Source organism: Podarcis cretensis, assembly GCF_951804945.1.
Source record: "Podarcis cretensis genome assembly, chromosome: 1".
NCBI lineage: Eukaryota > Metazoa > Chordata > Lepidosauria > Squamata > Lacertidae > Podarcis > Podarcis cretensis.
Window position 1 is genome coordinate 66561507 of NC_137170.1, and position 14372 is coordinate 66575878.

The 14372-nt window shown below is 50.9% G+C and overlaps 1 protein-coding gene across 13 annotated transcripts in view; it reads right to left on the reverse strand.

Moving 5' to 3' along the window:
- The window catches only part of PAX6 (paired box 6), a 42685-nt gene that overhangs the window by 17647 nt on the left and 10666 nt on the right, over positions 1–14372 (reverse strand). For 6 of the 13 annotated variants that reach the window (XM_079991639.1, XM_079991645.1, XM_079991647.1 and 3 more), the window contains 6 exons: positions 10015–10091; positions 9555–9609; positions 3438–3568; positions 2420–2461; positions 2110–2325; positions 985–1150 (listed from right to left, as the gene is read on the reverse strand). In XM_079991639.1, coding sequence (XP_079847765.1) covers positions 985–1150; positions 2110–2325; positions 2420–2461; positions 3438–3568; positions 9555–9564 — 565 coding nt within the window. In that variant the 5' untranslated portion in view covers positions 9565–9609; positions 10015–10091. Of the gene's footprint in view, positions 1–984; positions 1151–2109; positions 2326–2419; positions 2462–3437; positions 3569–4798; positions 5378–8995; positions 9177–9554; positions 9610–10014; positions 10092–10309; positions 10331–14372 lie in introns of those variants that run through there. The other 7 variants (XM_079991650.1, XM_079991638.1, XM_079991642.1 and 4 more) reach the window with 7 other exon arrangements.

The window sequence follows — 14372 nt, forward strand, 5'->3', positions numbered from 1 at the left end:
GCATCTCCAGGAGCGAAGGAGCGCAACCCGCCCCGGAGCCTCCGCATTAACCTCTCGCCATTCCCTACAACAAACACCTATTAATCTTCCGCGTAAACAGGGACCCACATTGGCCAAGTGGGAGCACGTCTAGCTGAGGAGCGAAGGCGCCCCTGGATCGGGAGCAGGCGGGCCACCGAAAACCTATCCAGAACCAGCTCCAGCCTGGAGCGTGACCTTTTCAGTGACTGCACGCACGCACGCACGCAAACTGGAGGAAAATCCAGCCGACCCACTTCTCCTCTGCTTTTCCCGCAAAGGCTATTACGTTTGTCCTACCTTCCTAATTCCCTCTACTACCCTTGCAAGCAAAGAAAAGACACGCCGAGATGGAAACCAACCAGCTAACCAGAGCTGGAAGAAGCCAGAAGCTTCTCTTGCTTCCTCGTCCATCTTTCTAGGTGCTTCCTCTACAGAGTTTCAAAATTTGTCAATTACCCTGAAAGCGCAATCGGATACAAGGGTGTTTTCCTCGCAATCCGTCAGCGCTGGAGCGTCTCAGACTCTAAGGAGAGGGTGGCGTGGTTGTTGGTCTGGTTTGTAAACCAAAGCCCATTTTTAATCCTGTGCGCGTGTGCTTATAGGGCGTTTTCCGATCCAATGTGTGTCCGAAGGAAAGGGTAGGGTTGAGGGCTGCCAAAAAGACCCGGTTTAAAATAAAGCTGCTGCCTTTCAAACGCCTCTCCGACCTGTTGCCCTCCTGAGCATTCACACGACACCCAGCCACCCAACCCCACCCCACCCCACCGCTGACCATCTCGAGATACCGGAGGAGGAGGAGATTGCGCCGGAGGTGGAGCCACGAGGCAGACCAGCGTGTCGAGCTTTACCACTTTGGACTTTGATGGGTCATTAGAAAAATCGGATTGATCAGGGTGGGGTGGGGGGAGGGAGAGGAGGGAGAAGAGGAGGAGGAGGCTTGCTCTTTCTCGCTCTTCTGCTTACCTTGCGTTGGCTGTCCTGGCACGGAGGTCCCCGGGTACCACCCCGGCCTCGTGCCCCACGTCCCGGTCTGCCCGTTCAGCATCCTTAGCTTGTCATACATTCCATCTGCCCCCATCTGTTGCTTTTCGCTAGCCAGGTTGCGGAGGACTCTGTTGATCGAAGATACCTGAAAAGGAAGCGACATTCAACGCGATGGTAGCAAGGAGAGGAGCCGCTTTGGAAACAAAGCGGCGACAACAGCAGGAGCAACCCCCCACCCCCACCCGCTGACCACAGATCTCTAGAACCATTGGGACGTTGCTGTCAGTCCCAGAGGGTGTGTGTGTGTGTGTGTATTGTGTGTGTGTAAGAGGACTTAAAAAAAGAAAACCCAGCCCCCAAATTTATTTACAAAGAAACCATTCCCACCGATTTCAATGGGAGTCGCTTCCAAACAGGCCACTGATCGAAGCCATCGCGACCCTTTTGCTCCAGCGCAGCCCCGCTGACTGCAGCAGGACTACACTGTAGCAAATGGGCTGTGAGAATGGCAGCCGGCTCGCGTGTTCAGCAGGGCAAGCGAGGCGGGAGATGAGAGGGCTGCGGTCGCCCTTGAAAGCCAGGACGCGTCCCCTGCAATACGCGGGGTTCTCTCGCCAGCCAACGCGTTTAGAGCAGCAATCCTCTGAAAACTGTTTAGGGACTTGAGCAGGTTGTGCTCAGCAGAGTTCCTTCTTCGGGAGAACTGCACCTTATGGAAAACGCACAACCCGGGCAGAAATGCCCTGTGTTTTTCAACCTAGAAATAAATCCCCCCACTGCATTGCTTTGCACATTCATAATTCGCTCGAGGAGAGGTCCCAGTTGGTCCCACCACCCTGGGGCGGGGTATTTAGCCTCCAAAAGCCACCTTGGTTTTCGGAGCCCTGTTAGCTCATAAGCCAAGGATGAGTCCTGAGCAATTTTTAAGGGCACCCATAAGTTATTCGTGCCAAATGTTGCCCTTACCCAAGGGCGGGGGAGGGAGAAATTGCGGGGGGAGGGGCTCCTTCGTGCTAGAAGATCAAAGAGAAGGGGGAGTTAGCGACAGGTCTCCTGCTATTGTTCTAGGTCAGAGAGAGAGAAAGGATTTATTGATGAACTTACGCTGGGTATATTATCGTTGGTACAGACCCCCTCCGATAGTAATCTGTCTCGGATCTCCCAAGCAAAGATGGAGGGGCACTCCCGTTTATACTGTGCTATTTTGCTTACAACTTCTGGAGTCGCTACTCTCGGTTTGCTACCTCCGATTGCCCGCGGTCGGATGGAGCCAGTTTCGTAATACCTCCCCAGAATTTTACTCACACAGCCATTCGACACCTGCATCAGGGAAGCGGACAGAAAATCACATTATTAATAATTTCAAGACAAAAATAAAATTGTTTAAGTATGCATTAAACAATGACAAGCTTACGTTTTGATTGTCCAGCACTTGGACTTTTGCATCTGCATGGGTCTATAACACAAAAATATACCTTAAATGGTATGAGAACTTACTTAGAGAGGTTTTTCTTTTCTTTTTCTTTCTTTTTCTTTTAAAAAATATTACATTTGTGGCCCTACACGCTACAAAGGTGATATTTTTATTTTTTTTTATTTAAAACCCACTTTGAAGGGGGGAGGGGGATAAAAACTGGAGAAAAATGTCAGATATTGGAAGGAATGTTAATATAGACATCATCAGCTCAGTTTCCAAAATACTCAGATTTCGGGAAGAGGGAAGGATTGGGAAGGTGTGGGTGGATTATAAAACGGGAATGATACTGTATCCCTAAGCCAAATCCCTGGCCAAATCGTTTTCTCATGAGCTTCTAGGGATAAACAGGCAGCAATTTCAAAAGAAACCAGCGTTGCTTATTGCTTATTCACATATACATATATATATATACATACATACATAAATTTGCATGCAGAAACTTTCAGTTACATGGAGGGGGAAGCGGACAGTTTAACACCCCCCCTGACCTGCACACGCTTGCTTGGAAAGAAGTCCCTTAACCAATCGGTGGGCTCTGCCTTCCAAAGAAGCGTCCTTAGGATCGGGCGCATTGCATCGGTCAGGTCACTCCAGCCAACTAATATTCGCCAATAGAATACAGGCGTACATATGGAAATAAGGCATATCAGGTTGTCAAGCAGCCATTGACTTAAGGAAAAAATAGATAGCTCTATCCCCGTGGTTTTGAGAAGCAGATTGATGGCGATTTAATTTTTTTAAGAATCCTTCTCTCTGCCCCTCCCCCCGCCCCAAATAGGCTGGAGAGGGAAGGTTGCAGCTACACAATAATACCCTTCCCTCGCCCGCCCGCCCCCAGGATAGGCTGTGTCCGGTTTTTTTGTTTTTGTTTTGTTTTGCTTTGGTTTGTTCCTTCCTTCCCCAAGCCAGGCTGGCGTAGGGTTGCTGGAGCTGGGAAGGCGAGGCGCATTTTCACCTGCAGGATTCGGGAGATGTCACACGGCCGAGCCCCGCTGTGGGCGAGTTCCACGATTTTCTGTCGGGTTGAATCTGGCAGCGGCCGACCGTTGACAAACACGCCGCCGAGCTGGTTGACGCCGCTGTGACCTGCGTGGTGGGGGGAGCAAAACAACGACAATGGAAGCCTCGGCTACCTGAGCTGGAGAAGGACGACCTGGGGCGCCCCAGCTCCCTCCTCCCCGGTCAGGTTGCTGCTGCTGCTGAGACAGAGAGTGGGGGGGGAGGGGAAAGGGGTCGGGATGGGGGGGGGGGGTCGGTGGGGAACAGCGAGATCAACAACCAAACAACCCAAATCAGGAGCTTTTCTGGTTCTGCTTTGGAGTTGGCAAAGAGAAAAGCCCCACTTAGCGCGGGCACAGGCGAGCCAGACCTATGGCTGTGGATCTCAGGTATGAAGACTGTACACACACACACAAAAGATGCACACACCTCCCTAGGCAAAATCACTGCAGCCAAGTAGCCACCGATACTCCAACAACCATCTATTTTACCAGTTGCAAAGCACGTTCAATACAGGAAAGTCATTCATTCATAGATAGATAGATAGATAGATAGATAGATAGATAGATATAGATATACATATGATCATCAAAGGAAAATTCCACCACCACAAAGACTTTCTCCCCTTTGAACTGGTCTCCTTCCCTTCCTCCCCCCCCCCCCGCCCCAAATCCTCCGCCATTCCCCCTTCTAAGCTCGACGCTGACTCCTCTCTAAGGCTCCATTCACGGTCCCAGCTCTGCCTCTCAAGCCCAGAAGAGCAACATTTGGTTACACACTTTCACTCAGAGACATCCTTTCAGCAGCCTTGGCACCAGCCGGCGAGTGAAGGGCACACAGCCGACTGTGGGGGAAAGGGGGTGGCTGGGGGTGGGGTGAAGGAAAAACCGTCCCCTCTCTCTTCCATGGGGCGGCGGGAGGTGGAAGATGCCTTTCGAGACCCAGCAGCGCGTGGACCCAACGCAGCCTGGAGCCCATCCACAGAAAGTCCACCTCGCCCGCCCGCCCCACCACAAAAAGCACAAAACCTGCCTGGATCAGAAACTGGCTAAGCCAAAAACAGGCGCTTCCTGCCCTCCATCTCTCCTAGCCCCCTAAATTCCACCAAGATCCCCACACCCCAAATTCCTCGTCTGGAAATGAAGGCGAGGGAAAAGGGAATTGTTGCTATTATTTTAAAAGGAAAATAAATCGGAGGGGTCTGTTCTGAGCTTTGCGACAGTCCCTAAGCATCCTCCTAGCTACAGCTCACTTGGCCAAAAGCAGCGCGAATGAATTTCTTTAAAAAAAAAAATGGTTCGAAAATAATTCCCCAACCTGCAGCTTGAGGCTTTGGAGGCAAAAGGCTCCCTGGAGAAGGTCTGGGCTCTCTCTCTCTCCCTCTCTGTGTGTCTCTCTCTGTTCTGCTCTCCTCCTCTCTTTGGAGCCTCCTGCTAAATTGACTCCAGGAGCCTCGGCTTCTTAGCAATAAATAAGCTCCAAATATAGAAGAGGGGGAAAATATGATGAGTCTCTCTGACATTTGTCTTTAAAATAAAACTAGCTGCACGTCAAGTTTGAGCTTAATTTCTGGAAATAGGCGGAAGTCGCCCCGGATCATGCATGGAAGGCTAATTGAAAAGATCAGTTGGAGCACTTGTGGCAGACGTGTCACTTTATGACAGTGCTCCGCTTTTGAAAATTGCATCGTCACGACAAACAGGAGCATGATAAAAACGACCCTTTCTGTCCGGATTTGGGTATCACTCCGACGAGATTGAACTCTACTCGTTTCCCCTTCGAGGGGAAGCGACTTTTTAAGGTAGCCACGGGGCCAGTGCGGACACAACCGAGGGGGCGCGCTGCCTCCTCAATAGATCCGAAGTGACATGCGGTTTGGAGAGCGATGGAGGGAAGGGAGGGTGAAGGAGGAGGGGAGGGGTGCGGGGGAAAGAGAGAGAGAGAGGCAGGAGCGTAAAAGCCACTAGAGAACCGACCAACGTGTGCGGTTTAAGAAATATGGGGGGGGGGGGCACAAAGCACAGATCCTCTTTTTCTCTCTCTGCCTCTCGGATGGACCTGCTCATCTCTCTCCCCACCCCCCAACTATGTGAAGAAGGGGAGGGAGCTTCCATCCCCGGGTCGGGGAGGTGGGGCGTCAAATGCCCCCCTTTTAATCCTCCCAATCACCACTCCTAGGTTAGGTGGTTCTGGACACATTCCCCTTCCCCACCCCACCCAACTCCCTGTTTCTTCCCCTTACCTTCACCCTCCCTCTCCATTGCCCTGGATTGTTGTGGAATCTGGGTTGCTCTCCTCTCCAGTCTCTCAGGGACCCGATCCAGCCTCGGCAAGCCCTTATCAGAGACCCATTGTTTCTCAGAGGGGTGGTGGGGTGGGGGGGGGGTGTTTCAGAGAGATGAGCACGTGCTTCATTCTCTCTCACGGAAACCAATGGGACTCCCAATCCCGTGGCTGTGATGTTTCCTTGGGGCCTGGGGATCCACGGAGCAAGATCTCCCTCTTTCACTCCCACACACGCATGGGGCTGTGGACAAGAGGCCCTTTGCCCGCAGCCCCGCCAGAAATGTATCTCTGCGCGCGGCCCAACGAGGAATGCCAAACTCCCAAGTTGCGCGTAAAAAGGTTAAGCCTTAATCAATGCCTTAATTTCCCTGGAGAGGGGAGGCAGTTCGAGCCCAGTGGCAACGATTAAGCGCCTCGCCTTTCTGGGGCTAGGCTTCTAATAGGAAAGCATATGGTGTCAATTTGGAGCCCCGGCACCACATACACCCAGGAGTTGTTCGCACAAAGCCTGCAGAGCCGGCGGCGACCTTTGCGCAAAACCCGGGCTTCACCCGGACGGGATCTCCTCGCTCCACTCCTCCAAGGGCTGAAGGGGAGGGGAGAAAAAAGCGAGCGCCAAGGGCCGGCATCGAGGCATCTTCTGGCCCTCCGAGGAACGCTTTGGGATGAGCTGTGCCTCAAGGCCAAGGGCCCCGGCTAGGAGAGAGGAGGGCTCGGCCTCCATGCCTTTCTCCCTGCTCCACCCTGACCGCGTCTCTTTCTGATCAGCTCTAAGGCTTAGCAAGCCGTCGGTTTAAGAGAGATCCCAGGAGAAGGAAGCAACAGAATAAATACAGGCCTTCCCGGCCGGAAAAGTTTATCATCACGCTGCCACGGTCCGCCACGGGGAATCGCCCGAAAGAATCCCAACACACAGGGCAATTTAAAGGCGCACTCGATCCCCACAATTCGGTTTGTATGCTTAGAAATGCGTCCACCCCACGCCCTTCTCCCACAGTCCAGGAGCTGAGACCTTCCTGCAAAGACCCCCAAGCCCTTCCTAGGAGGAAATCGAGTGGGGCCTCGGAAAGCCGAGGCCAGCAGCTCCACAGCGAACCGCCTTTGGCTAGGGAATCTCCGCCAAGGATTTCAACGCGACTGGCGGCCAAAGGGAGACGAAGAAGGGCCGCCGCCATGAAGACCCGGCCCCGCTTACTCGGAAGAAAGTCCTGCCAGAGTTCAGTAGGGCCAACTCCCAAGTAAAGAGAGTGGCAGCTAAAGAAATCCTGATAATCCCGGATCCTGCACGAAAGGCCAGAATTAAAGCCCAGACCCAGTCAACTAAACTCTGAAGTACCTTAGCTTTAGGAAGAAATACTTGGCCGGCTTTTGACTTCAAAGGCAGCATCTTTAAACATGACAGCAACTCGTTAAGGAGCTCAACATTATCTCACGGAAGGGGCATTTTCTGGGCAACCAGGCCCTATTCCATCCATCCAAAGCTATGCACTTTTAAGTCTCCCTTGGCCCCAGCAGGAGAGATTTAAGCAGGTGCTGCAACTCTCTGGTGTACTCCTGAGAACTTAAAAGTGCATCCCTTGTGACTGCTGGATTGTCCCTTAGCCCATCCGACCTCCCTACACCCAGGAAAGTCGACGGGACTTAATTTCCCAATCAAAGTCCGCGGGAAGGCGGCTGATCTGCTCGGCCAGCGCCCTAAATATATTTATTAGGAAGTGTCCTTTCCACCAACACGCTGAAAATCAGCGGAGTTGCCGGTCCAGAGTGCGGGTCAAACCGCCGCAACCTTGCGAGACTTCGCTTGGAAATCCAGACAAGGCCCTCTGAGAAGGACTGCTTTGTTTGCGAGATCTACGCAACTGACACCTTATCTCAGTGGGCTGATCCACTGTGGGTACCATCGGGCTCCCCCCAAACACAAAGAGGGCTGGGGGTGTGGCGGGATTGCGCCCGGTCCCTTGGCTTCTAGAGGAATCTACGTCCAAATAAGGGCGCTTTGTGAGAAGCCGCTGTCACTGGGGATTCCCTCTCGGGAGTGGGGAGAGGATAGCAAGACAGGCCTATGTAGGACGTCCCTCACACGCTGCCTAGCCAAACCAAGTCCTCTCGGAAGTCAATCCTATTGGAAGCAAAGGGTCTCCCTTCTATTAATTTGACATCTAAGCGCACAACTTTATCAGGAAGCCGTTAAGCAGCTGCTGCCAAGCTGGTCTGGAAGACGATTGAAAGGGACAAAATCTCTCATCTTCCTGAGTTTTCACTAAGTCTGGTGGGTTCAGCTCCAGGGTTCCCTTCCCAGCCCAACTCCCCGGCCCCAGACCACCACAAGTGACCAACATTTTCTCAGCCAAGGCCTTCAGTCTCGATCGCTTTGACATTCGCCCCCCCCCCCTTTTTTTTTTTTGCAAATCCCCACATTCCTCCAGCCAGAAGAACACAGAACACGGTTAGTGACGTGGGAACTTCTTGCGCGTTTGCAACTTGCTTGGCGGACGATTGATTGTGTGCAATCAAGGGAAGTTCTGGTTTATTAAAAAAAATAAATCCGATCGAGGCAGTTAATTCCTGTTCGAGGTCGCCTTGGCTTCGAAACCCGTTGGAACTGATTGCAATGAAACAACCACAGACAGACGCGACTGTCCTCTGAATCCGGGTTCGGTGACCCTCGCTTGCCCTGCCTCCTGGACGGCGCTGGAGTTTATTATGTCAACACATCCAAACTGTGAAGCTATTGGGGGGCTCTCCCAACCTTTCCGCTTTGCAAGCCTATACAAATCTAACAGGATGGATCTATAAGCACCCATCGCTGCAATCCTAAACACACTTGCACAAACCAGATCGATTTTTAATGAGACTGGCTTCCAGAAAAGTTGCGCTTTCTCACAGGAGCATTAAATCGAGTTGCATTCTCGACGGACTTTCCCGCGGCCACTCAGATTTATTTCAACTGCACCACAACAAACTGCCCCCTTATTGTCACCTCTCGCGCAACCCAGTAGATCTCTCGTCCTGGGTTACAAATCTATTTAAATCCATCTACCTTTTCGCCCCAAGAATTTTCAAATCTACACAAGCTTCCCTGCGCCAGACATTTAGGTCATCGAGACTCCATCACCACGAGCAAAAGAAGACCAAAGAAAATGATCCGATCATGTCTTTCCTTCCCATTCAGAGGACTTTCCTTACATCGACACCCTCCCCCCCCCCAAAAAAAAAATCCCCACTCACAAAGAGCTGATTTACTCCAGTGGCTGCAGATCCGATCCATGAGCAGTGGGATTCTGGAGTGGTCAATTCCACACTCAATGGGTGGCCAATCGCTCCAGACGCGCCATCCACAAAGCAGGTCACTCACGCCTCCATCTTCCCAAGCACAGTTACTTGGAAGTAAGTCCCGTGGAAACGAGAAAGGCACTTACATCCCCTCCCCAAGTAAGGGTGCTTCGGATCACGGCCTCGCAAATCTCCATTCGGGAAAAGGAGCGCGTCGCTGCCCCGTCTCCTGTTGCAATAACTACCAGCTGCATCTCTTAGGCGAAGGACTCAAATGGCAGCCACCAACCGCCGGGTGTTGTAACTCTCCTAAGCTTCACAACCCCCCTTTTCCAGAAGGAGCCACTTCTGCTATGATTAGTATTTTGAAAATGTGAAATTCTATACCTTCCCCCGCCTCTCTACCCCCACCCCACCCCACCCCCGCCCAGCACACACAAACACTACCCACCCCAATAATACATCGACATCCTCAAGCCGGCCGAGTCGTGAAATAAGAGGGAGAGTCACTTACTGTTCTGCATGGTGGATTGATGGAGCAAGATCCCACGTGGCTCGCGGATAAGATTCTATGAGTAATAAAACAGGCTTTAATCAGGGGAGGGAAGCTCGCGGGCAGGTAGTTGCGCTGCACTGAGTGCCCAGGTCTCCAAGGCCTCGTTGCTTTCTGCTGGCCTCCCAAATGATGTCAAATATTATATATATATTTATATATATATATATCATGCGAAAACCCTCCCAGCCCCAGAGCCTATATAACAACAAACCTGGAAACGTTTCAACCTAGCAAGTCTAGTTCTTTTTAAAAATAAATAAATAAACATAAACCAGCCGTGGCCTTCTCCTCGGCAAAGTGGCTGTGGCAAGTGTGGGCTCCTGAAGCACCAAGGAAAATGGGTTGGAGTGTGAGAAGTCTTCTAGTGTTGGGGGGGACGGGGGACGGACCGGGAAAGTAGAAGGTGCTTCCAACTTGCCTGATTTATGAGCGGACTCTCCTCTCTGGCAATTTAACGACTCACACATCTGCGTAGCGCTTGTTAAAGTCTTCCCGCTAGGATGAGGGGAAAAGTATATTAAAAGTATATTAAGCACTTTTAAATTTGCGTTCCCTAACCTCCTCCCCGCCACCCACCCCAGTCATAGCCGCCTCGCATTTGGAGGTGGGGGTGGGAAGAGAAAGGCAGTTCAAAAGATTCAGCAACACACACACACACACACAGAGAGAGAGAGATAGGAAAAGATGCCCAAGTTTTTTCCAGCACGCCTTACTGGAGCGCCTCCTGCCCATAGGAAGGAATTCTGATCTGTGACACCTTTTGTGTCCGTATTTACAAACAGGACCTCGACTTTGGTTGGGCTTGGATTCGCTGAAGGGAGCCGGCGCGGCGTCCTCGCGCTGCACTTTGGGGCCAAAGGACTCTTTCTCTGAAAAGAGGTGGCCAGCAGAGTTTGTTGGCACTTTCTCTCCCTGGGTTCCCCTACCCCCGCTGCAACCTCTCCAGGTTGCTTATGGGCAAATCCTGCTCTCTTGCATGGGGCGTGGGTGGGTGTGCTGGGGCACTTCTTTCCCTTTTTAAACCACACATGTTTGGGAGCTACTTCACTCTGGTGATTCTTTTCGGGGCACTACTAACCATCCCGAAAAAAACAAAACCCGAAGAGGGAGAGAGAAGTGGGGAGGTGGTGGGGGAGAAAGACAGAAATCCACTTATTGTGATTAACTTCTTTTTTGGTCTTTAGATCTTCCCCTTTTTCACTGTACTGTGACACACGCTGTCTACCTCGCCTCAGTGCTTTAAAAAGTAAGGCCAGGAGGGGGTGAGGGCTGGGAATACAAAGCCTCCAGAAGGCGAACAATGGCCTCCATTTTACTCCCCTACCCAAACGCCGAGCGCAAGACCCCAGCCAGGCAGCCTCCTCCGGAACGGGCCGCGGCGCAGCCTCCCAACTCCGCGTTCCCAACAACCCTCCAACTTACAAAGGAGCGGGTGGGAGGGGGGGCACACAGCGGCCTTCCTCCTCCCTTCTGTAGGGCCCGCCTTGACCCACGCAGCCTGGCCAGCCCCAAGCCCTGCCTTGGGTTGTTTTTGTTTTTAAACCGGCCTTTTGAGGAATAAGACGAGGAATAATGCAACAACAAAAGAAGTTCTGCAGTTCTTGATGTTCTGTGTTGCATGTATTTATTTATTGGGTCCCAGCGCTTTCTTTTTAGGTTCCCAGCCTAGCAGGGGGAAAATAGAAAAGTAATTTCTCGTTATAAATATCTGGAGGTAATTATGTTACTGGTGTGAGTTGTTAGGGGTTGTAAAAAGATACAACAGCGCAGTGGGGTGCTCAATTGGGGTGAGACAATTACAATAAAGAACCTATTCAAGAGGTTTTGCTTTAAAAAAAAAGAGGGGGGAGAAGACAGAGAGAGAGAGGAGGTAAAATAATGAAATAGTGGCAGCCTTCATTTTATTCGCCCCCCAAACCTCCCTCCTTTATTTTTATTTTTTTTTTGGAAGCTTTAAAAAAATCTCTTCTCTTTCCAGGCTATAATGAATATTAATTTTATTCTTTCTACCTAGAAAAAGAGGCATCTTCTTCCGGGTCCAAAACGACTCCGGTATGATTTTTAAAAGTGCTTTTTCCCCCAAAGCCATCTACGTTCCATTAAAAGGGCGAAAAGATAATCAACACGGAACAAGGACTCCTCTCGCAGCGTGAATGAGGCGCGCGGTGGTAAATATTTACTCCGCTTTGGAGAGGCACCTGATTAGCAGCCGAGCCAAGCGCCCTGGACCCTTCTCCGGAAAAAGCCTGTGCCTCCAGTCGCCCAGAGTTTCCAGAAGGCGCCCCTTTAACACACCAAACACGTCTGTCGGGACACACGCTTGCACGCAGGACAACCGCTCCAAGACAGAAAGACGCCGAAGCGTGAGAAGCAACTAGAGAGAGAGAGCCTTTTTCGCCCAGGCGCAGGGGACTGTTATTGTGAACACTTCCCAGTCTCTGCTATACCAACTGGCGAAATGCATTTTAAGGAACTCACTTTGGCACTTATTTGGGGTGTTAACGAACAAAGACGGCTAGCTGGTTTCAGGCACCAACAAACAAACCGAGGCGTTATTCTGATGAATCCGAGACAGCAAAATTGGAGTAGGGGGGAGTGAAGAGATAAAAGAGAGAGAGAGAAAGATTTGGGCTTTTGGGCTATTTTAATTACAAGGTGGACTGAGCCCTACAACCACCAGCAAAACCGACCCTTCCTCCCTTCCCCCACCCGGAAGCGCAATAATGGTGGAGTTTCTCCCTTTGCCAGAAAGTAGCTCCTTTTTACTGAATTTTAAAAATGAAATTATTCACAAAGAGATGCAGGTAGGCAGAGAGCAGCCTCGATCGAATTTCCCGGTGAGATTACAAACCCTAAGCGAAACGCAACGTCTCCCTGGTCCCGGCTAGGCCTAATCTGCAAATTCCTATTTAAATCTCCAAATCTGGATCTAATCTGATCGTCTTTGAGATTTGATCCTCCCCTCCGCTGCAAACATAATTAGCTATTAAGATGACAAACGTTTACAATCCCGGGCCGAATAAGCAAAAGATAAACGCTAATCCATTGGCGTGGAGACGTTTGCGAAAGGTCACCGGCTATAAAAATTTATTGCCAAAGACCACAATTATTATTTTAGGCCTATAAAGACGCTCAGCCTACAGCCATAATGAATGGCTTCACTTTCTGGAAGGAACTGCTCGGTGCTCTCGACAGGGCCTGAAAAGTTTACTTGTAAGCCTGGTCGCATTAGGAGTTTCTCCCCTCGTATTTTAAACCCCTGATTTGAAGACGCCAGTGGTTTATTATTCCCTCCCCACAGTTAGATTAGTTTAAATAGAGTTAAAGAAAACAGACAGAAGTTTATTCTTGCACTCCTGAAGCGATCACTTGGGCAGCCCTTGCCTATGCAAGTTCACTCAGAAATGCTTTATTGTTTCAGTGACGTTTATTCTCACATTAAAGTGTGCGTAAAATCTCAGCCTCAATGTATGGCGGTAGAGGTGGAAACTCTGAAGAAGAGAGGAGGTGGGGGATGAACTTTTTTGGGGGTTGCCCTGCATTTTCCGTGAGTCTGGGCGAAACTTCACAACATCCACCCAACAAGGAAATGAGATTTCGAAAATCCAAAATCAAACCAAAACAACAGCAACAAAAAACCCATTTGCTACTTGAAAAGGAAGCAGACAACATTCTCTAGCCTAGAAACTTGTGGAGAATGGGGTGGATCGCAGATTCTTTGGAGCGCAAAACTCAGGAGACTTAAACGATCTCGGAGATTTGAGTGAAGTGCTGTAGGGGGGTGGGGGTGGCAAAGAGCGCAGAGAGAAAAATGTTGTTGTTTTTGTGGCTGTTTTTGTTTAAACAGTTTGTACTTCGAGCCAGGTAGTGATCAAGTTAGAAAGTTCTGCTCATTCTCAGTCTCGTCGTGGGCAAGTTTGGGGAGATCTCGCGGCTGCTTGATTGAGAGTGACAGTCCTTCAGCTCCGCTCAGACCTTCCCGGATACAACTACTGAGACCTGACTTGGCCTAGAATGTGACTCTGTGTGTCGTCGTGCCCCCCCCCCCCCCGCCGGCCCGCGTGTCTCTCTCTTCCCCATTTCCTTAAGGCCAGTTAATTTGAGGAGGAAAAGAGATATATAGACATAAATAAAGGGAGAAGCGAGAGTTGCCTAAACGAAAGTCCCTCATCAACACACACGCATAAGCACACACAGCTTCAGCTTGACGGAGATACAAAGCAACCAGGGAAAAGAAGCGGGGAATAAAGACGCTGAGCTTGGATGGACCCAGCTTCCCAAGAAAGCAAGGGGCCAAGCAACGCCGTGTGGTCCATAACGCCTCCTTCACAACGACCGCAACAACAAATGCCCCTCATAGGAACCAGGTGCGATGCATTCTCGTGTGTGCGCGCGCGCTCAGATGATCCCTACAGCTTTGGCCGTCCCTATCGCACTGTGCCAAACGGAGCAAGCCTTTCGTGGGGCTCTGTCTAGCAGAAAGGCCGGGCGAGTCTGCTGCTGTTGCTATCCAAAGAGAGAGAGAGAGAGAGAGAGATGCTTTCCCAGAAAACAGGGGCGGGGGTCGGTCCATGAAGGAGGAAGAGGAGGAAAAAGAAGAGGAGGAGAAAGAAGGCTGGAGCGAAAAGGACAAAGTTTGGAAGCCTTTGAGACTGGCATCTCGCTTAAGATCCTTTCCCGGAATGTAAGAAATGGTGTGTATGTGAGCGAAACGGGGGGGGGGGGGAGAGAGGGGGGGAGGGAGAGACCTGTCTAAATATTAAAATGAACTGAAGC